Raw genomic sequence first — 22,003 nt, 5'->3', positions numbered from 1 at the left:
GAGCATTATAAAATATAATTACATGTAAACAATTACTACCCAGCTCTGGTGGTTCTACATGTTTTCTTAACATTCATTTACCAAATCACCATGGAATTTCAACTCAAATACGTGTAGAACTTTATAGAACTGAGTAAACTAACACATGCTAAAGTAAATGAATCTCTTTCTTTTTACTCCTATCTATCAGTAGCTTGTTAACTAACACAAATGTTATCATGACCATGAGGAAATATGATTGTTCACTGTTAGTTGCATGTAGTCAGAACTACTTCTGTCTGTTCAGACTGCAGTCACGTTCGTTCGCACCCACACTGGCTGATGTAGTGACAAGGCAAACTTGTGTGAGTTAACCAAGCAATGGATGCTTTGACACTGATATATTTCTCATGAGGGTATTATCCAAATCTGAACACGTCACAGTCTGTCACAGTGTACAAACAGGTGAGGGTGGCAAATGCTGGTTCCACACTTAAGCAAGTTTGGGATCATTAAGATTTTTGAATGTTTTTGAAAGTAGTCTCCTGGGGCCTCATTTATAAAATGTTGCGCAGAAACCATCCTAAATTTGATCTTACGATCATCTCTCAAATATGCATACGTGTGATTCATAGAATGAACGTACGAACAGAAAATGTGCGTATGCCTCTCTTTCAGATGTGAAATCTATGAATCGCAAATGATCTTGAACTTGCGCGCATTGAATGGTTTCAGCTCTCTGCCTGGTAAAGGACTCATAATTAATGTAATTAACATATAAAAGATCACCATTCATCATAATTTTGAAAATAATTTTTTTTTACATTTCAAAAACCTGCAATACTCCGACAAGAAAAAGTGTGTACATCTGCTCAGACCCTGACGTGACGCTAAGCACTTTTCCACATCAAAGACAGTTTTTACAAATATGAGCGCTGGCGTGGATTTAAGCGTATGCACGCTTTATAAATGAGGCCCCTGGTCTGTATTTATTTGATTGTTTTCCATTTAAATGCATTGTAAAATGTAATTTATTCCTGTAATGCAAAGCTGATTTTTTTGCATCATTACTCCAATCTTCAGTGTCACATGATCCTTCAGAAATCATTGTAATGTGCTGATTAGCTGCTCAAGAAACATTTCTGATTATTATCAATGTCAAAAAGAGTTTTTGCTGATTAATATTTTTGTACAAACTGTCATACATTTCAGGAGTGTTTGATGAACAGAAAGTGCAAAAGAACTGCATCTATTTGAACAAATCTTTTGTAACATTGTAAATGTTTTTACTGTCATTCTTGATCATTTTAATAATAACAAATAAAAAACCTGCCCTTAATCTTTTTGTAGACCCATAAAAAGCATGCTGGCTGGTGGTAATGCATCATCCTCTGCAATTTTGATTCAATTCATTAAAAACTAACAAGTCCCACTTTCTCACCTCATCTCATCAAAAACCATAAAAAAATAAATAAAAAAACCCCACTTCATTTCAACATTCACTCTCCTCATCTAGTCCCATGCAAAGCATGCTGGGAACTAGAAAGTTTAATTTCACACAAAACAGTTAAATATACTTCTGTCTTACAAATTTAAGTCAATAGCATGTAATATATTTATGTTAGGAAAAAATGTTCAAGACTTAATGCATTAGCTCATTTTAATTCATTCAAACAAGCAGCAAAATAATGTTTTGTGTGAACTGTGTAAGTGTGAACATTATGCTAAACATCTCCATTTATGGTCCACAGCAGGTTTAGAACGACATGAGGGTGAGTAAATCATTACAGAATTATAGATTTTGCACGAACGATTTCTTTAAATGGAATAAATTAACTTGTTTTGCAAAATTAACAACAGTGTATTTATAAACCTCCAAATCAAGTATTTTTGCAATTACTTTCCAAAACATAAACTCAGAAACTGTAACAGACTTTGAAATGCACAATCCCGCGATCTACCATCATTTACAATATATAACTCACGGGGGAAAGGAAGATCCGTTTTATTTCAGTGAAGGACACACAGGATCCATTCACAAACATTCATAACACATCTTTCATTATGTGTGCTAACGGTGTGGATCTCAACTCTGATCCTGGGAACCCAAGCATTGCACTTTTACCTCCTTTATTTACACACAATTCAGACTATAATATCACTAGCAGAGCGCTGCATGAACTGAAGTGCTGCGGGTCTCCAGGTCCGGAGTTAAAAACCACTGTGCTAAAATATCACCAACATTAGTGCCATTTATACCCTGATGTCAGTAAGTACAAAGAGACCACAGACAGTGTAATTTCTCATTATGGGAGTGTCTTAAATATCACTTGAATTGTGAGTCTTCACCTTCAGATTGGAGATTCACAAAGTGGATAATCTGGCTACAACAAGACATTTTGGCACCAAAATAAAGGGAAACTGAAAAATAAGTGCCTGGTCTAAACTTCCACACTCAAAAACAAAAGCAAATACTGAATGTGTTCCAACGAAACATCACAAATTGTTGCTTTTCGCACGTAAAAAAAAAAGGAATACTGAACTTGCTTTTACAAATACGTGACACGTCAGGCTTGAAGAGCTGAGCTTGGCTGTGCAGGAAGAGAGTAATGAAAAAACGAGACAGCTGGAAGGGCAAACACAAACTCCACCTGGGGCGACACAATCCCCGTCCCTGTCTGATTCGGGTCCGTCAGTCTCTGAGGGCGGTTTGTGTGAGCGTGTCGGTGTCTCATTTGGCTTTGTCGGCGCCCTGCGTCTCTTCCTCTACCACTACAACGGGCAAATTGTGGAACTGACCGTTGGCCTCCAGCTGTATCTCCTCCGTCTCGCCTTGCACCACCTCCTCACCTCCTTCCACCACAGTCGCTCCGCCCTCGGCTTCCTCGCCCTCGAGCTGCAGCTCCATGACGCTCACGCTGTGGTCGCCGGCGGCTGGGTCTATCTCGATGAGGGTGGTGTTGTCTTGGTTCTCCTCCTCCTGCACGACACTGACGACGCTCTCTTGCATCACTACCGTACCTGCCACCATCTGACCCTCCTGGGCTACGCCGGAGGTCGTCTTCTGCGTGAACTGGACGAGCTCGACGGGGCTCATAAGCTGCCCGTGGTCCTGCATGGCTGTGGTGCCCAGCAGCGTGAGCCCAGAAGCCGGATGGAGCGTGATGGCTTCGGTTTTTCCGTCCGAACCCGCAGCGATTCTGGTGAAGAGCTGTGAGCCGGCGGGGAGAGCGTGTAGGGTGACCGTGTTGGAGGCTTGGTTGAGGCCGGCCACCGCGAACGACTGGCCGATGGAGGAGAGGGTGATGGGGGAGAGCACAGTGAACTGCTGGGGCTGAAGGGTAAGCGGCTGGGCGACGGACGTGCCGAGCACGGTGGTGGAGGCGGGCCGCTGGAGGCGGGGGCGTTTGGGAGCACGTTTGGATGGAGGCGTAGAGGGGAGAACCAGACTGCTGAGGGCCTGGGATTGAGACAACCAGCTGAGCGACTGTTGCCGTTTCTGCTCCTCCACCTGCTGTTCCAATGCTAAACAGACACACAAGAGATACAAGAGATGGTATTGTTTTCAGAGAACTGAAACAATCTATGAGACTGACCAGTTCTCACTATTTATTATTAACTTTGAATTTGCATCATTAAACTCTTAATTTGCTGCTTATTAATAGTTAGTAAGGTAGTTGTTAAAGGGATCCAATCTGTATAATTGCAGTGAATGGTGCCCTTGTTTCATATGATAGGCGCAACGTAAGATCCGGGTACAATTTACTTGTTCACATGGTTTTCCTGTGCTGTACACAAAACTTTGTTCTCGCGAGATTACACGCTTCTCCCCGGAGCTTACTCTCACGAGACTACAGTCTTCTTTCTGGATCTTACGTTGCGCCTTTCATTACGCCTACATCATACGCTCGACCGCCTTGTTGTGAACGCGCCTGCTTGAGAGACCGGAAGCTGCACATTATAGTTTATAAAGTTTTAAAAATCAACATTTTTCTTAAACTAACGCATCGTTTCTCTTCAGAAGGCCTTTATTAACACCTCGGAGCCGTGTGGAGTAGTTTTATGATGGATGCATACTTTTTTCTCTGATTCAGAAACAAGGGCACCATTCACTGCAATTATACAGATTGGAACAGACAGGACAATGTGGAATATAACTCTGAATGTGTTCATCTGAAAGAGGAAAGTCAGACACGCCTAGGATGCCCTGAGGGTGAGTAAATCTTTGGTAATTTTCATTTTTGGGTGAACTATCCATTTAAGTTTAGGTATTTACCACCAATAACGATAACTATAAAGATAACTATATTAGCATCCACACCAGCGAACGATATTGTCTGTTTATTCTAAGTGCAGGCTCGTCTTCCGCTTTAAATTCTCGGGCTTGTGACTGCAGGATTGATTCTGATTGGCTGTCAATATTTTTATTGTTCATCAGCTGGAAAAAAATCTTTCTGAAAGTGATTTCAATAATATTGTTTCTCTGTGCCTTTATCATTATAGTTGAGGTGTGGACTCCGCTATTCTTTAATATCGAGAACGACTTTCACAACTATACTTTTATCGTTTTCTTTACAGTTATCATTCATGGTGTGAATGGGCCTTTAGGGATCTAGATTATGGTCATGCAGACTAAAGGCTCGTTCACACCAAGAATGATAACTATAAAGATAACATTAAAGATATAGTTCTAAAAATTGTTCTCAATATTAAAGGCAGGGTAGGTGATTTGGTTCAAAAACATTTTTTTGTTATGCTGGTTCAAAGTCTGTTTTGCATCATTAAACTGCTGATTTGCTACTTATTAATAGTTATTATAAAACGGTTAGTTCCAGTCCTCAATTCTGATTGGTCAGCAGCTGTGTTTTATTCAAGATAAAGCACAGCTATGACCGTTTCACCCAGCGGTTCTGTGTATCACTGCGCAACAACCTTAGCAACCACCCTTAGCAATATAAATGATCAATAATATAGCATTAAAACGGTGTTGTATATTATGCATTTCGGCAAAATTAACTGTTTGTTATTTATTTAATGAAGTATGAGTGACCCCTGCTGGCATTATGTTGCATCTTTCATCTTTAATTTTGAGATCACGCCCTTCTGCTTTGCATCGTGCCTAAAAACCCCCTTCATCTATGATTTATTCACAATACAGCACAGCCTCGAGAACCTTGGTGTTTACGTAAGGTAGTTGTTAAGTTTAGGTATGGGGTTTGATTAAGGGATCTAGAATATGGTCATACAGACTAAAGGCCCATTCTCACCAAAAACGATAACTATAAAGATAACGATAAAGATATAGTTCTAAAACATCATATGGTGATTTGGTTCAAAAACATTTTTTGTTATGCTGGTTGAAAGTCTCTTCACATCTCGATAGCAATCACTAAGTTAAGTGGTCTACATTTATTTATATGTATTTATATTGACTGTGGAAGGCATAGGACCATAAAATGTTCGTCCAAACAAAATGTTCGGTCCGAACATTATGATAGGCTGTCCTGCCTGCCTGTCAAATATGTATTTGCATACCTCTGTGCACCCGGTTTGCGCAGACATGCTATATGATACGTGATATATTTTCTCACAGGTGAATGAGACATGAGGTAATCTGACAGCATTGCATTCAATCCTTCACCAACGCCGTCTCTCATCGTGTCGCTGGTTAAGCCTCTGGTCTGCCTGAGCGCGTTCATGTGTTTTGGGGGAGGTGTGGCTTTGCAAAGTGAAGGGAGGGTGGGGATCTTGCTTTCAAAGCTAGCTTGCTATTGCTAGCTTTTCCGAAATCGCCTACCCTACCTTTAAAGAATAGCAGAGTCCACACCACAGCTATAACGATAAAGGCACAGAGAAACGATATTGTTGGAATAACTTTCAGGACAGTTTTTTCCAGCTGATGAACGATAAATCATTGACAGCCAATCAGAATAAATGCTGTAACGAGCTCGAGAATTTAAAGCGGTAGATGAGCGAGAATAAACAGATGATATGGTCCGCTGGTGTGGACGCTAATATAGTTATCTTTACAGTTATCGTTCTTGGTGTGAACGGGCCTTAAGACATTAATATGTGCTAATAAGTACTAATAAACTGCCAATATTGTAGAAATATGCATGCTAATAAGGAACTAGTTAATAGTGAGAATTGGTCCTTAAAATAAAGTGGTACTCTGTGACTTTACCACGGTAATGAGTGCTCTTATAAGCACAATGCTTATGTCTAAACCCCACTTAAAGATGGCATGAAACGGAAATTGCGATTGAGTTTTCTTCCCAACTGTGATGTATGTCTGAGTGAAACGACTTCTCGAATTAGAAAAAAAAGAGGGCAAAACCCAGCATTACAATATCCAATCAGAGACCAGGCTGCTAAATTCTGATTGACTGCCTTGACAACCAGTCACAACATTCCTTGCATTACCGACGACAGCAGAAGATGAAAAATACAGTGCATGCATAATTATTATGCAAGTTGATATTCTGATCATATTTTTTTCCAAGCACATTTTACCAATTCCAAACAACATCAATCTTAATACTACTATTAATCTTGTATTTAATCACTTATAACCAATATATAATTGTTCATGAACGCTGGAAGTGAAAAATGCCTTATATTTAGGTGTGCAGAATTATTAAGCAGGTTATCTTCTACAGATAAAATCTCAAGACTAAAAATGAACTCCCAAAACTTACTGCCAGATTCTGGAAGATAAATAGAATATAAAGATAAATTAATAGAAGATAAAGAGTAGTACAAGAGGATGTGGTGCTGGTCCTTCAAGAGTCACTCTCAACTTATCTGTCTATAAAGCCTATAAAAATATTTAAAAAATCAGTCTTCACTTCAGTATGCGATTCTTATAATGTAGGGGTCATTTTATTAGGATTCTATACTTAACCTAAGTCTCTGAGAACCTGACACCTTGTACTTCTGGAGACTCATTGCAGTTCTGGATAATGGTGGCGCTGGAGACTAAATGGTTCCTGGTGATTTCACACCTAATTCTTCACCTTAATTCCTAATTCTTTTGCAGTTAACATGCATCTTTTCTTCTCCACATGTTTTTGACTGACCCTGCTGACCCACTGAGCATTTTGCTGTCCAATGGTCATGCATTATTAACTTTGCAATTTCTAGTATTGCATTAGTTTTGAATATTTCTCATGGGCATTTAATAATTTTTGACTTTCAGTCTGAGTTAAATCCCTATTTTGGACCATTTTATCTGTAAAAGAAAACCTGCTTAATAATTCTGCCCACCTGAATATAAGACATTTTTCACTTCCAGCCTTCATGAATAATTGTATATCAGTTATAAATGATTAAATACAAGATTAATAGTAGTTATTAAGATTGATGTTGTTTGGAATTGGTAAAATGTGCTTGGAAAAAAATATAATCAGAATATCAACTTGCATAATAATTATGCATGCACTGTATTTTTCATTTTCTGCTGTCGTCGGTAATGCAAGGAATGTTGTGATTGATTGTCAAGGCAGCCAATCAGAATTTAGTAGCCTTGTCTCTGATTGGCTGAAATTATGGCATATTGTAACGCTGGGTTGTGTTGAGCGTTTAGAGCAGCACTGAGGGCAGGCATCAGGGGAGCAAGCTAGTGAAGCATTGCACGCGCAAAAGAGAAGGTCTGCACACATCCAAAAACATATTTTAAATGCAAAAGTGAATTTTGTGCGCTCGAAATACTTTCTTCTTTGCGAAACAAATATTTTCTCCACAAAACTCAGTTCGCGCACGTGCAAAACACACTCAAAATATGATCTTTTGCGCGCAAGATTGTGGCAGAGATCTAATCCCATAGTTTCAAGGGATATTTGTGTTCACGAGTAAGAGATAAAAGAATGTCTCCATTTCAAAGTTTATGGGACAATGCTGTGAAGCAGTCATTTTTCATTGCTACTGATTGTAGTATCATAATCTTAATAACTAAGTTTCAATAAACTCTGCTTCTTTTTTATCATCATCACTTCGTCTCCTGCTTCTGCTCTTCTCGGGCTTGCCTCAGTCAACTCTTGGTTAATAGAGTTTTGGGTACCAGACTAAACACTGGTTTTAGGTATGAGACACGACTTGCTGTTAACAGGATTTGGGTATTAGACAACGTTGCTGACTAATTGTTCTGTTTCCAGACAAAGCAGATATTTTCTGACAGGATCTGGCGTCTGTGGCTGGATCTAATATTTCTAGCGTGGAAGCTTGATCTAACACACTAAACCTGATCAGTAGCTCAGCTGGAACAGCATTGCACTTGTAATATTGAGCACTCGGGAACAAATCCTGTCAAAACACAAGTCACGACACTCAATAAAAAAGCTCAGACTTGTATCAAGCTAAAATTTTAGCTTTAGCAAACACGTTTTCATCCCATGTTTGATTTTGTCAACACTACTTGTTAGATTTAGGTGGTATGTTATTGAGCATTAAACTTCCTTTCCAAACTGCCACGATACAAACAACAACCATCGTAAAAAAAAAAACATTGCCACATTCACTTTCACCTGTGTGGGATAAACTGAACTTTGAAAGTGGCGCAAAGCGTGCAAGAAGCAACGTAATGTCATTTTGCAGAAATGTCACCATAGGTATGTTTTTCCAATGAGTCTAAAGCCCTATTCGGATGGGACTAGTTTTCTAAACTACGTTTGAGTTTTGATTCCTATCGCCCGACGTCTGCGATTTATGTCCCGATTCAGACAGGACTAAAATCTCTGTGTTTATTAGAGGTGGGAGGGTCTGTTTTGTACATCTCGCTGTTGCAGAGATCACATGCTCTGTATGCGTGCATTGCGTATAATCATATGGACTGTTTGCCATTAGAATAACCACAGGTTTACTACAAATGCCATGGTTAAGCTATGGCTAGTATAACAAAACCATGGTTAATTTGTGGTTACTTTAGCTTAACTATTTTATTTTTTATTTATTTGTAGTAAAACCATGTGCAATTTTCGTAAAGGTACATATGTAAATAAAAATATTATGTAATAGAGTGAAGGTGAGTAATCTTACCTGACTCTGATATTAAAGTAGCCAGTCTTATATGAAACATATCAAAAATGCGCGCAGTAGTAAGAGCATCTACAGTAGTTATTACAAAGGATGTGTGAGAAAAACACAGCCGTGGCAGATTCGGACAGGATTAAAATCGCAAAGTACGTCTGTGAAACACAAATTTCTCTAACAACCCCCTGTAAAACTATTCCTGTCCGAATAGGGCTTAAGTTAGAAGAATGTCTGTTGGGGAGCATCAAAATAAAGTGCTAGAGGATATTAAGTAGACAGTCTACTAATACTCTAATGACTGCTAGTTGACATGTAGTTGCAAAGTTACTTTAGTTAGTATAGTGTCTAAAGTGAACTATCAAAATAAAGTGTTATGCCGCTATTCCAAATGTCTATATGCAGCTCATCCAATTAGAATTTATAGTAGAAACTATAGGAGAATCTTTCACAAAATTATTTAATTTAATATGTTTTAGAAACACTTTTAGAAAACCTGTGAATACGAATGATGGGAATTTGTGAAATAATCTAAAGGGCGGCTGGGCTCAGAAAGGCATGTTACCATACAAAAATGTAACTCGCACAAGATGACACTCGTGTTTTTCCGCTGACAGACAAAGATAGAAGTATACTTGACTGATAGGAGATCACTTCAGAAAATGAAGTGGAAAAATTTAGAAAATTACCTTTCATGCAGTGTGTAACACAGCTGTAAGTGAATGAAGACATCCTGCAAAGTTTTAAATCTGAAAGTGCACCGTGTATAAAGTTATTTAAGAGTCGACTCTGAATCATTGAAACGAGTCATTTTTAAAACGAATCCCAAGTCGTTTCATGTTGACATCAACATTAGCATACTGACACTGTGCTCTGCACTGAGGGTAACTCCGTTTTATTTGGTTGTTTTTACTGCCAAAGGACGAGGCTGTGAAGAATCAATGGTTAAAGTTAATTTTTACAGCAATACCACAGCAGTATAGCCCCAACTTTGTGTTGTGTCCCCGTAATTTTATTGAAGACTGCTACAGTGTTTCCCACAGACTTACACTCTATGTGTGGCGGGGCTTCCCCCATGATACATATATCGGTTCACATTTACAGCTCTGCGTGTTTGCTGCGTGAAACCATCAGTCGATTTTCGCGTTGGTCTGAATGAAAATGCAAATTCATTCTTTGCCACTAGGTGCCGCTTTTGGAGCGTTAAAAATAGCTGTTTCCCCGGTAACGCTGTACACAAAGCAGCACTGAGCTCACAAAAGCTGCTTTATGAAATGGAAATTAACTCGACAAATCGGACCAATCACCGCAGATTAGCGTCACGCAAAGGAGGGGTTTGGAAAAATGAATCGTTGAGCGAATCGTTTGGGAGTCGTTGAGCAAATAAGGTAAAAATAAATGCATATTATAAGAAAATGAATGTGTTTTTTGACCTTGCATGCATGTCAACCTGTTGTTGGGGACTCCCAAAACCAAAATATGAACCTTTCATAACCCATAATAGGGGCACTTTAACTGAATTCATAGACAGACTGAGTTCAGAAAATGTTTCAGCTTGTCCAAAAGTTTGAGATGGAGGTGGTGCAGCCTGGAGCAATGGGCGTGCTGAAAGGAGGCGTTCTGAAAGGTGAATCAGCACAACAGAAACTACCCCTAACCCCACCCCCACACCCTGACACACAGCTTTGTCGACCAATCATGAAGACTATTCTCCATGCCCCTACCTTTCGGCACGTCCATTGCTCCAGCCTTCTTGAAAAGTTCTAGTCTGAAATAGAGATGCATCCATCCGATACTCAGTATCGGTATCGGCTCCGATACTGGCAATTTCTACTGGATCGGATACAAATATTGTGAGTATACTATTCTGTGTTATTGTTAAGCCCCACGAAAGGCTCAAAATCATTATAAAGCAGCATAAAGTTTTCATGCGCTATATTTCAAGTGTTCTGAAGCTGTTCCATAGTCCGAGGTACAGATGAATATTTAAGTAATTAAATTCAAGTTCAAGTAAACTCTTCTCTCCACTGTCTGTCATCCTCCATTCAGCAATCAAACTGCGTGTCCGGTTACTACAGTCAAAATGATGAAACTCTCTTCAAAAGTGCACAATAACTGAGATTTAAAACTGTTAGAAGAAAAGGCTCAAACTATTGCACAAATATAATACACTACACATCAGTATCTCTTCTCTTTGTACTTTGAACTCTTCTATGCGGAGCACTGTGACTCCGTGTTGCTTCAAGCGCATCATTCTGTGCACCGGATGCACATAAGTGCTTTGTGCCGCTCTGTATTGGAGCCATAGCCTTTTTCTCTAAATGTTTAGATTTTATAAAAATTATTGTGCACTCATGATTTTCCTAGATTAGGCTATCTCTTGCTGATGAATCACCACTAACCTAGTTTATAACACTGTGCTGGTATCCGATTGGAATGGATCGGTTCTGAAAAAAAATGGTATCATTGCATCCCTAGTCTGAAACCATCTCTACTGTCTCTTCACTCACTTGTCAGTGCTCTGAGGACCTGCGTCTGCTCCGGGTCCGTCATTTGCCGTCGAACATTCAGAATTTGTTTGATGGAGTCCAGCAGGTCAAAGACTTGTGCCAGGTTACTCAGAACCGCAATCTCTGCAAGATTCACAGATCACTTGATCACATCTCACGCACACACACTAAACACCAACTCAACATTAATAGCCACATTCTGCTACCACAACTACACCTGAATTACAACACTACAACATAAACTGACAACAAAATGACACACTAAATGTGTTTTTCATGGATCTCCAATCCTCTACTTGAACTACAGGCCACAAGATGCTCCAAAAACAAAACACACCTACAGGTGAATCTCATCAAGTCTTAAAATGAATTGAACTGGTTAAATGAATAAATTCAATTAATTCAGCATTTTTAAATGATTGACAGCTCTAGCATAAAAGTTATATATATATATATATATATATATATAAAAATTGTATTGCACCTGTATGTGTGTATATATATATATATATATATATATATATATATATATATATATATATATATATATATATATATATATATATATATATATATAGGTGCATCTCAAAAACTCATTTTGATATAATTTACAAAAAATAACTTTTTCACGATATTCGAATTTTTCATATACATATATATATATATATATATATATATATATTATTTTGTACATTATTTACAAATAGTATTGATGGTCCTATTTATATTAAATTAACTGCTGAATTAAGTGGGGTTTTTTTCATTTATTGAACCGACAGCCTGCCTGCCAATATTTATTTGGATTTATTTATTATTTTTGGAGTTTTCTGTGAAAAATCACTGACAGTTTTGCAGCAGGAAGGATTCATTTTATGGTACTTTGATCATTTTTGTGGTATCCGCAAAGAGTGACTGACAGTTGTACAATTCTGAGAGTAATTCAATTATGTCACAGCTATAATGTGATTGGTTAGCAAGGTTTTCTGTAACAGACTTGTTATTTTAATGAAGTCTCTTAAGGTTGTGAAAAAATGTAATGGTATAAATGTTGCAAAATACTATGAAACTCTATTTGGCATCTTGTGAATCTGTAACTAGCATCTGGTTCAGATGTTTTTGATTAGGGTTGGAGCTGAACTTCACGGGACAAACCTGTCACAGATGAAGCACTGACCTGCGTCCTGTAGAGAGCTCTGATCCGTGCGCAGCTGAACTCCTCTCAGCAGACTCAGCAGCTCTGAGCGGATATTGGTCACCACCTCCCCCATCAGCCCCACCTCAGCGATGCCCCTCCAGAAACTCAGCGTCTCGTCTGGGGTCACACACACAGTACAGCACTCGTGACGTCTGTGGATGCCATCTTCATTAACGCATGAGAGTCCTGAGTGAGGTCTGAACGCTTACCTGAGATATCAGGTGAGTCTCTTTTCTCTGGGGTTTCTACCATGGCTGTGCTCCACTCCACCGTACCGATCACGTCTTCTTTCTTCTCCTCTGCTGTGGCCGTCTGACCTCCGTTACCCACAGAAACATGCCCTGCAGGACACACATACAGACACTGTGTATTAGGGTCGTGATATAATTTAGGGTACATTTTATGTCCATTGATGATTACATAACTTTCCTAACATATTTTATTAATTGAGAGAATACATACTATAATTGCACACATATATTTTGCGCACCCTGTTTTTCAGTTTGACCCTTATATCACAGTTTTATTTTTGCGATGTCTGCTTTTTGAATGAAAGAGTCTTGAGTTCAAAATAATGAATAAAAAATATATATTAGTGCTGTCAAACGATTAATCGCATCCATCCAAGTTTTTGTTTACATAACTTATGTGTGCATACTGTGTATATTTATTATGTAAATATAAATACACATAAACACATCCACGTATATATTAAAGAAAAATGTGTTTATATATTAACTATATTTATATATAATATACAATATAAGAATATGAATATATAAATGTATAAACAAAATATTTTCAAAATATATACTGTATGCGTGTATATTTATATATACACATAATAAATATACACAGTACACATACATATATATATATATATATATAATGTAAACAAAAACTTTTATTTTGGATGCGATTAATCACGATCAATCATTTGACAGCACTAATATATATATATATATATATATATATATATATCCTCAATTTATTTCTGCAATCTAAACACCTTAGAAAAATAGATTTTTACTCACGTCCACAAAAACTAATTCTGTCAACTACATTACAAACCAAACATCCCCCTGAAAACTAAAAATGGTTTATCATAAAACTATATGACCAGCACCATGTGATCATGTCATTTTCTTCTGCAGCTGACATTTTGAACACATTATGTTAAATGTTCTTTAATTTTTTTTAATATATTTCATCTCCAATGTGACCTATTGTTAAGGAGTATATTAATTGCATGTCAACAATGTTGGGGGCATTGTTATGGTTTGCAATATCTGTATCATTTTAATTCAAATAAATATTAAAATCTGAGGTTAACCTGGTCAAGAAATTAACATTGGGTTGGCCAGACAAGGCCTACCATTAAAATTATGAGTCAAAATGGCCAAATTGTCAACTATGTTACCCGTCGATCTATACAGTTTGTCTGTAACGCAGTTAACAAACTCACCAACAGGGAAAGCATCTTTTATCTGTAATATCAAAACGGTGTTTAATGATAAAGCTTGGTGACTAGCAGATAAGTTACACTGATAAAATATATCAAGTGAAACCAATAGCTGTTTTATTGAGAAAGCATTTTATATTTTATATAAGCAATTATACGTAAATACTTTGACGACAGACTTTGTTCAGGCGTTTCAGAATGAACATAATATTTCAGACGCTGTGGAGCGAGATCTGTCCGCTGGTTAATCAGGTTTTGTCGTCCCATAGCACAAAGTCGCATGACTTTTTTTGATGTGCATGGAGGAGTTTATTCGTCAAATGCGTTTCCATCTCCCATTATTCACATTAACGCTTAAGTCAAAAGCACCTCAAGCTAGCGTAAAAAACTTTTTTGCGAATTACGTGATGTTTCCATCTCTCCTTTCTGATGTGATACTTCAAATGCGCATAAAAATAGGGTGATGGAAACACAGCTACTGACTACCCAAGTGAAAAATAAATATACTTAAATGCATTTGAAATACATTTATTTCATGCTAAGTATATTACAAATAAAGTTTTAATATTTATACACTTAATAAAATCTCCTGAAATTGTACTTTTAGTATACTAAACTGGTATACAGTCTGCTAAATTGGAACAACTAATTTTGTACTTAATGCACTTTAATTGTGCAGAAGTAGTGCTGAAGTCCAATTAAAGATATGCTTGATTGTGCTAAAGTGGAACTATTGCAAGTATACTTCAGGTACACTTTAAATATTTTGCATTTAAAGTCCGATATTATTCAAAGATCACACAATCCTCATCAAAAGTGACATTAAAACACATTTTAGACTCAATATTAAGAAAAGTGCATTGTGCACAAGTAATATGCCAAGTACAGTTTAGTTAAAAATTTTATATCAGTAAGTCTCGAGTTGTCTGTCAGTAAATATGTTGATAGATTTTAACTACACTTAGTTTAAAATAAATGTATTTTAAATATATCACTTTTTTACTAGGGTAAATAAGCCCTTTTGTGTCAGTTTAAAGTATAAGTCGTGGCCTAATGGTTAGAGAGTTGGACTCGTGAAGATTGCGAGTTCAAGTCTCAGGTCCGGCAGGGATTGTAGGTGGGGGGAGTGAATGCACAGCGCTCTCTCCACCCTCAATACCACGACTGAGGTGCCCTTGAGCAAGACACCGAACCCCCGACTGCTCCCCGGGCTGCCCACTGCTCCGGGTTTGTGTTCACGGTGTGTGTGTGTGTGTGTGTGTGTGTGTGTGTGTGTGCGTTTTTGTGAAAAGTCAGGACATAGATGTGTATAATGACAAAGGTATGACAGGTATTACAAGGTGAAGGTGACTTTTCAGGACATTGACCCATGTCCCCACTTTTCAAAACGCTTATAAATCATACAGAGTGAGGTTTTTTGGGGGAAAGTTGACATGCACAGTCTCCTGTAAGGGGTAGGTTTAGGTGTAGGGTTGGTGTAGGACAATAGCACATACAGTAAGTACACTATAAAAACCATTACGCCTATGGGATGTTCCCACTTTTCACAAAAACGAACATGTGTGTGTCTGTGTGTGTGTTCTGACCCTGAGCTGTGGTGGGTGTGCTGAGCCCACTGCCGTCCGGTGGGAAGCGCGTGTTGTTGATCAGCAGGTCGAACTTGGTGCTGCGGCAGGTGTTTGTGCAGAGAGTGCTGTGCTGATAGAAATCCAGCTGACCCGAGTCCATCATCTTCCTTCATGACACACACACACACAGCTGTCAGAGGTTATGACTACCACTCACTGAAGAATATACGTTTTCATTGAAAATCCAAAAGGGGTCAAAGTGGGGACTTTTCCTTGAGCTTGTGTAACAAATGAGCTTGATATACAGTGGTGGCCAAAATTATTAGGCCACTAGTATTTTCAGCAGCTAAAAAAATGGTTATAAGTCCGTTATTTCTATCTTTGCTGTAATGTGTCAGTAGGAAATATCAGTTTACATTCCAAACATTCACTTTTCCATTGATTGTAATAATCCAGTGAGATTTTGAGATCTGATCCGATCATCATCAGTCTGTCTGCAATGACATGAAGAAACCGAACAAACAGAGACAGACTAAATCCAGAAGAACTGCGTCTCCAAGACGCTTCAAGAAACCTTCCTGCAAAGCTCCTGAGAAACTCTGCTGAAGTGCACCGAGGGCAAAAGCTGCTTTAAACACAAAGTATGCTCACACCAAATGTTGATTTTAATTTAGTTAATAGAAGTTATTTGATAAAGAAAATCTATTTATGACATTATTTTTGACAGCATCCTTATTTTACAGCATTTTTACACAAGTGCCTGAAACTTTTAACAGTACTGTAGCTTTGCAGGTAGGTTTCTTGAAGCGTCTTGGAGACGTTGTTCTCCACAGTTCTTCTGGATTTAGTCTCCGTTTGTTCTGTTTCTTGCCAGACAGACGTTAACCATTGCTCAGCGAGCAATATCGCAATACAGCTTTGCAAAGAGTTTGTTGTTGAAGGATGAGACTGTATATTGGACTCAACAGAGTAAAGGGCCGTTCACACAGAATGTGTTTTTCCATTCCAATGTGCTACTTTCCCATTGTTTTTCTTTGCAAATGCGCTACATGGATGTCTGTGACCATTGCGCTCGCATCTCATGTCTTTTACAGCGCCTCGCACATGAGTGCCTTGTTTTTAAGACGCCTTGTTAAGTTAAGAGTATTTCAACTTTAACACACAGCGCCACTTATAAACAGTGTTGGGGAAAAGTTACTTTTAAAAGTAATGCATTACAATATTGCGTTACTCCCTGAAAAAGGAACTAATTATGTTACTTAGTTACTTTTTATGGAAAGTAATGTGTTACGTTACTTTTGCATTCCTTTTTAAATCTGGGCTGGGCTTAATTGTTTGTTTTTAATATAAAAAGTTCTTCTTTTACAAATAAAGTGAAATAAAAACGCCTCAGGCTGAAGGAAATGTAAATTCTTATCTGTACAGTAGACGGCGCCGCTCAAACAAATTGCATGAAGAATATGACGCAGGAGAAAAAAGTTCAATACTCTTCAGCAATAACAAAAATGAAACATTTTTGCTTAGTAAGGTTGAATTGAATCATCAAAGGTCAGTAGCAAAGACACTGGTTAATAAAATGGGATTAAATACCTACCTTATATTTGTTTTATTTAACATATTTAATTATTGCAAGTTTTTATAATATTCCGAGTTTGCATTTGACTTTTTATTCATTTTGAGGAATACTGAATCTGTTTTTGTGCAGGTGAGATGAGAAAATACATGTTCATATTTAGTCTAGAATTACAGTAACATGATGTTCACACAGCGCACTTACTCCCGATTTCTCTCAACATGGCAACACAAGAGCTGTCAGTCAGTACATGGGGGAAAAAGTAACTGGAGTTACTTATTTGAAAAAGTAACTCAGATATTTCCTTCCAAATTAAAAAGTAACGCATTACTTTACTAGTTACAGTTACAAAACAGTGGACCAATCAGAAGCCCCCAGAGGCGGGGCAAGCGTTGCAAGCTTTTGTTTACAGTAGCAAATTGGCATGGCAACTGTTTAATTTGACGCCAACATGGCAGAGGAGGCATTCTGCGCTGCATTTTTTATAAAACCATTCCTCAGCACTGCATCTCGTGTTTTTAGACACAAAGACGCGTTCTGTGTGAACGGCCCCTAACAGCTTGTAAAAAAAGTGCAACACAATTACTAATTCCACTTTTTAAAAACACAATTTTGAATGAAGTGCATTAAAAGAAAATACAACATGTGACCCTGGAGCACAAAACCAGTCTTAAGTCGCTGGGGTATATTTGTAGCAATAGCCAACATTACATTGTATGGGTCAAAATTATAAAAAAATGTTATGCCAAAAATCATTAGGGTATTAAGTAAAGATCATGTTCCATGAAGATATTTTATAAATTTACTACCATAAATATATCAAAACTTAAATTCTGATTAGTAATATGCATTGCTAAGAACTTCATTTGGACAACTTTAAAGGTGATTTTCTCAATATTTTGATTTTTGTGCACCCTCAGATTCCAGATTTTCACATAGTTGTATCTCCGCCAAATATCATCCGATCCTAACAAACCATACATCAATGGAAAGCTGATGTATAAATCTCAATTTCAAAAAATTGACCCTTATGACTGGATTTGTGGTCCAGGGTCACATATGCGTAAATGCTGAGCAGACCTGAGCATAATCCCACCCATCCGGATCGCTCGCTTCCAGTCCTTCAAGGTGGCTTTACCCGACAAGTGCACAAACTGCTTTGGACTAATCAACTGATCCTCATACTGCGGAGAAACAGAGAAAGCCATTAAACACCTTACCAGCGGTTATCTGCAGCATTAAGCTCTACTCGACACCAACCTTCACACATTTGACATTGATTCCTGGGCAGACAAACTTCTTGAATAGGAGGATGGCTTTACTCTCGCCGCATGTAATGGGATAACCAAGCTCCAAATCCTCTCCTTCAGCAGACGCCTCATCTGAACATACACACACGCCAACAAGAGTTTATTGTGGCAAAATTGCATGAGGTGTATTTAGTGACAGCGTAATCCGCTGCTTGGAGAGAGCTGATAAGTTTGAGCAGACAGCATTTAGCTTGCAGGAAACTACAGAATGATTACTGCTAATAATTATGATGTGAATTAAAGACGGTTTGAACTACATGGCTGCATTTTATCAAGAACACATGAGCTGTGCAAAACCTGCTGCCATGATCCGAAGAAAAACCACCACTATTAAGTTTTAGGACATGGTTACCTTGTGTCTCCACAGCCACAACTGCAGCATCTGTCTCGCTGCTTTCATCTCCAAGCCTATCAAACATAAAACACCATCTATAACATCAAGCTGCACCCGTTTACTCCCAGAATAGTTTTAGTTTAATATGACAGATTTGATGCATTGTTATTATGTTTGTGTTTTGGTCACCCAGCTGTGATGGGCTGCAGCTGCAGGATCATCTGAGTCTTGCTTTGGTTGTCTGGATCTGCATCCTCTTCCTCAGCGCTCTTCACCACCACCATGTCCTCCATGGACACAGTGACTTCTGTCTCTGCCATAGCCCACGCTCTCCTTCAACACCGAGGAGTATGACAGTCCTGGTTTATATTTTGGATTTTAGTCAAACTTTGGAATAAATGTTTAGAAATTAAGAATTTGAAATCCCTGCTTTCTATTTGTATATATTGCAAAATGTCATTTATTTCTGTGATCAAAGCTGAGCATCATTACTCCAGTCTTCAGTGTCACATGATCCTTCAGAAATCAGTCTAATATTTGCTGCTCGTCATGATTATTATCAGTGTTCAAAACAGTTTGTGATGCTTATTATTTTTGTGGAAGCTATGATACTTTTTTCATGATTTTTTGACAAATACAAAATTCAGATGAACAGCATTTGAAAAAGCATTTTAAAATCTTTTGTAACATTATAAATGTCTTTACTGTCACTTTGTTCAATTTAATGTGTCCTTGAATAAAAGTATTACATTTTTAATTTTTTTTTTTAAAGAGAATGATTTCTAAAAGATCAAGTGACACTGAATTTGAAATAAAATATATTACAATAGAAAACTCTCTTTTGAATTGTAATAATATCACTTTTTACTGTATTTTTAACCGGACTTAAAAAAAAAAAAAAAAAAAACTTGATTATTTCAAACTTTTGGCTAGTAGTCTACATAATAATAATAATAATAATAATATGCATTTAAATGTTTTAATTTTTTTTTATTCCATTAGTAGATTATAAGTAGAAGACATTTAAATTTAACATTGAACGTGTTTAATTTTCTTAATAGACAATCCTGGTCTCACTGGGCACAATTCATGTGTTCATGTTATTCCAAAAACATTTTTGAAATTAATCATTTATAAACCTTGTAACATGCTCCACCTCTTAAGCAACATAAACACATAAAACTTCACAATTAAACAATGGTAACATGAGTCGACGTGGAAATGGTGTTCAACTTAAAACACCATTGTAGACTTCAATGCTTTATATTTTCTTTTTTTTTTTTTTTTTTTACAGAAATAAATTGAGGCACCAAGAATAATGATCATTGGCAGCCTCGGGTTTTAAAAATTGCACATCCGAAATCTCTTGATAGCGATTCCGTAACTGTATCAGAAAATCTCATCCACAGCTATGCCAGTCATAGCAGATGCCCTTTTTAATCTTGACAGTCCCTGACTGGAAGAGCCACTGTGAGTGTCCGAGTCTCTCAGAGACGGTTGATCACAGACAGTACTAAACATCAGACTGTATACCATTAATTCAGTATGAACAAGTGAAAATGCAATGTGTGGTCAGGCCAATCTACAAGCTAGTGTCTAACACATAACATTCACATCAGGAAAATGTGCATTCATAAAAATAAAAAAAAATAGTAAATAAAAAAAGAAAGAAAAAAAAGAGTTACCCAAACCTGATTAAAACTGCCTGAAAAATTACTTCAAACAGTCACTTCAAGTTGCAACAAGTATTTCACTATTAAATTAATTAATTAATATATTAAATTACAATAACATAAGGTATGGTTTATATTAACTACATAACCTACTAGTTTTATATCCACAACTAAAAGAAAAATCCTTACTGCCAGGCACTAGTAGATATTATATGTAGACATGTATGTATCTAAATAAATAAATACATATTCTTTGGTCATTTTTTTTTTTTTGCTCATCTGTCTAATGAAGATTACTAAACAGCTGTCTTTCTACAAGATACGTGCACCATGGACTTAGCGTGATTTATAGACATGGTACCATGGTAATACCATGCTATACTTTGAATTACGTTGGAGTAAATAAACACAGTAACGTTACCACGGTGCGTCTGAGTTCTGTTGTATAATAACTGTGATATGATCACTGTACCGTGACATCCCTAACATTTACATTTTACCATGGTAACAATCAATTCTACTAAAATACCATATCAGCTATTAGCCGAACTATAACACTGCTGCAGCGTTTGAATGAGATCTGGTGTGCATGTATTATGATTTAACAGCAGTAAAAGTATCTGTAGTATTTTAGCGGAAACTATGATGGTTGCCATGGTGAATGTTTCTAAGCGACTGCACTTTTTAGGAGTGTTGGGCTCTTCGGAGGCTAATTCAGTTAGCATGTTAGCCCTTCACGTTGCGCCATTTCATTCTCCCTCGTCTGCTGGACGTGATGCTAACGCGCTATGCTAACCCACAGCTTCATTTCGCTGTTTGTTCGTTCGCTCGTCTGGGAGTGAACGTGTGTTTACAAACAAACAGCACATTCACAAACACCTCGAGCGCAGCTAATTCACGCAGCGTTCGCGAGCCGTACTGTATCTTAATGACGCGCTGGCGTCGCGCCGCGGTGCTCTGTTCTCATGACGTCTCCCGTGCGGCGGGACGCACACACACAAACGACGCGACGCTCCTCCGCCATTCGACGGAGCTTCCGTGGACGCTTCTCGTCGACGGGCCGCCGAAGTCCTCCGCCGCGCTCGAGGCGTTTATCCGCTACGTTTGAGAGAGAGAAGTGCGCTGGACTGGCCTTACCGTTTAGATCGCGCTCGGTGTCATCCTTACATTGCGAGAGGCTTTGCGTGAACATGCGCAGTTTGTTTGAGCTACACTTCCTGCTCAAGCTCGTCCCTGTTCCAGCCAGAGCCATGAGAGACTGTACTACACACACAGCACTGTTCCTACTGAAATAAACCGGGTTATGGGACGTTTTATGTCTTTAAATAAGTGAAAAGTTACGGTGCGGTTTTAAAAGGTCGCTTTTTTTTGTAAT

General features: G+C 37.9%; 1 protein-coding gene and 1 non-coding gene across 6 annotated transcripts; both read right to left on the bottom strand.

Annotated features, from left to right (window-relative positions):
- Positions 1–1,969: 1,969 nt before the first annotated feature.
- On the bottom strand, positions 1,970–21,921 carry gmeb1 (glucocorticoid modulatory element binding protein 1). 5 transcript variants are annotated; one of them, XM_058754243.1, is made up of 10 exons: positions 21,766–21,921; positions 19,145–19,314; positions 18,974–19,029; positions 18,572–18,693; positions 18,392–18,495; positions 15,757–15,905; positions 12,918–13,049; positions 12,688–12,825; positions 11,514–11,636; positions 1,970–3,504 (listed from the first exon to the last, which is right to left on the bottom strand). In XM_058754243.1, exons 2-10 carry the CDS (start codon positions 19,273–19,275, stop codon positions 2,711–2,713), a joined length of 1,749 nt encoding a protein of 582 aa, XP_058610226.1. In that variant the 5' UTR covers positions 19,276–19,314; positions 21,766–21,921; the 3' UTR covers positions 1,970–2,710. The 5 variants fall into 5 exon arrangements, with proteins under 5 accessions (XP_058610226.1, XP_058610229.1, XP_058610228.1 ...); XM_058754246.1 differs by having other exon boundaries at positions 19,145–19,288; positions 21,766–21,919; XM_058754245.1 differs by lacking the exon at positions 21,766–21,921 and adding an exon at positions 21,548–21,757.
- On the bottom strand, positions 20,258–20,393 carry LOC131526488 (U11 spliceosomal RNA). The gene has a single exon (XR_009267476.1). It is a non-coding gene; the product is annotated as a U11 spliceosomal RNA (small nuclear RNA).
- Positions 21,922–22,003: the final 82 nt, after the last annotated feature.

Source organism: Onychostoma macrolepis, chromosome 19 (assembly GCF_012432095.1).
Source record: "Onychostoma macrolepis isolate SWU-2019 chromosome 19, ASM1243209v1, whole genome shotgun sequence".
NCBI classification, from domain to species: Eukaryota; Metazoa; Chordata; class Actinopteri; order Cypriniformes; family Cyprinidae; genus Onychostoma; species Onychostoma macrolepis.
The sequence above is the reverse complement of the archived record's forward strand: the minus strand, read 5'-3'. Positions and strand labels throughout refer to the sequence as shown.

Bases quoted from the DNA above. Each gene is read 5' to 3' on its own strand.
- gmeb1 (XM_058754243.1), bottom strand. From the start codon at position 19,275: ATGGCAGAGACAGAAGTCACTGTGTCCATGGAGGACATGGTGGTGGTG. The intron at 15,906-18,391 runs GTCTGCTCAGCA...TGTGTCATGAAG, and splicing joins ATGGGTGGGATTATGCTCAG to GAAGATGATGGACTCGGGTC. The intron at 13,050-15,756 runs GTCAGAACACAC...TGTGTCCTGCAG, and splicing joins CACACCCACCACAGCTCAGG to GGCATGTTTCTGTGGGTAAC.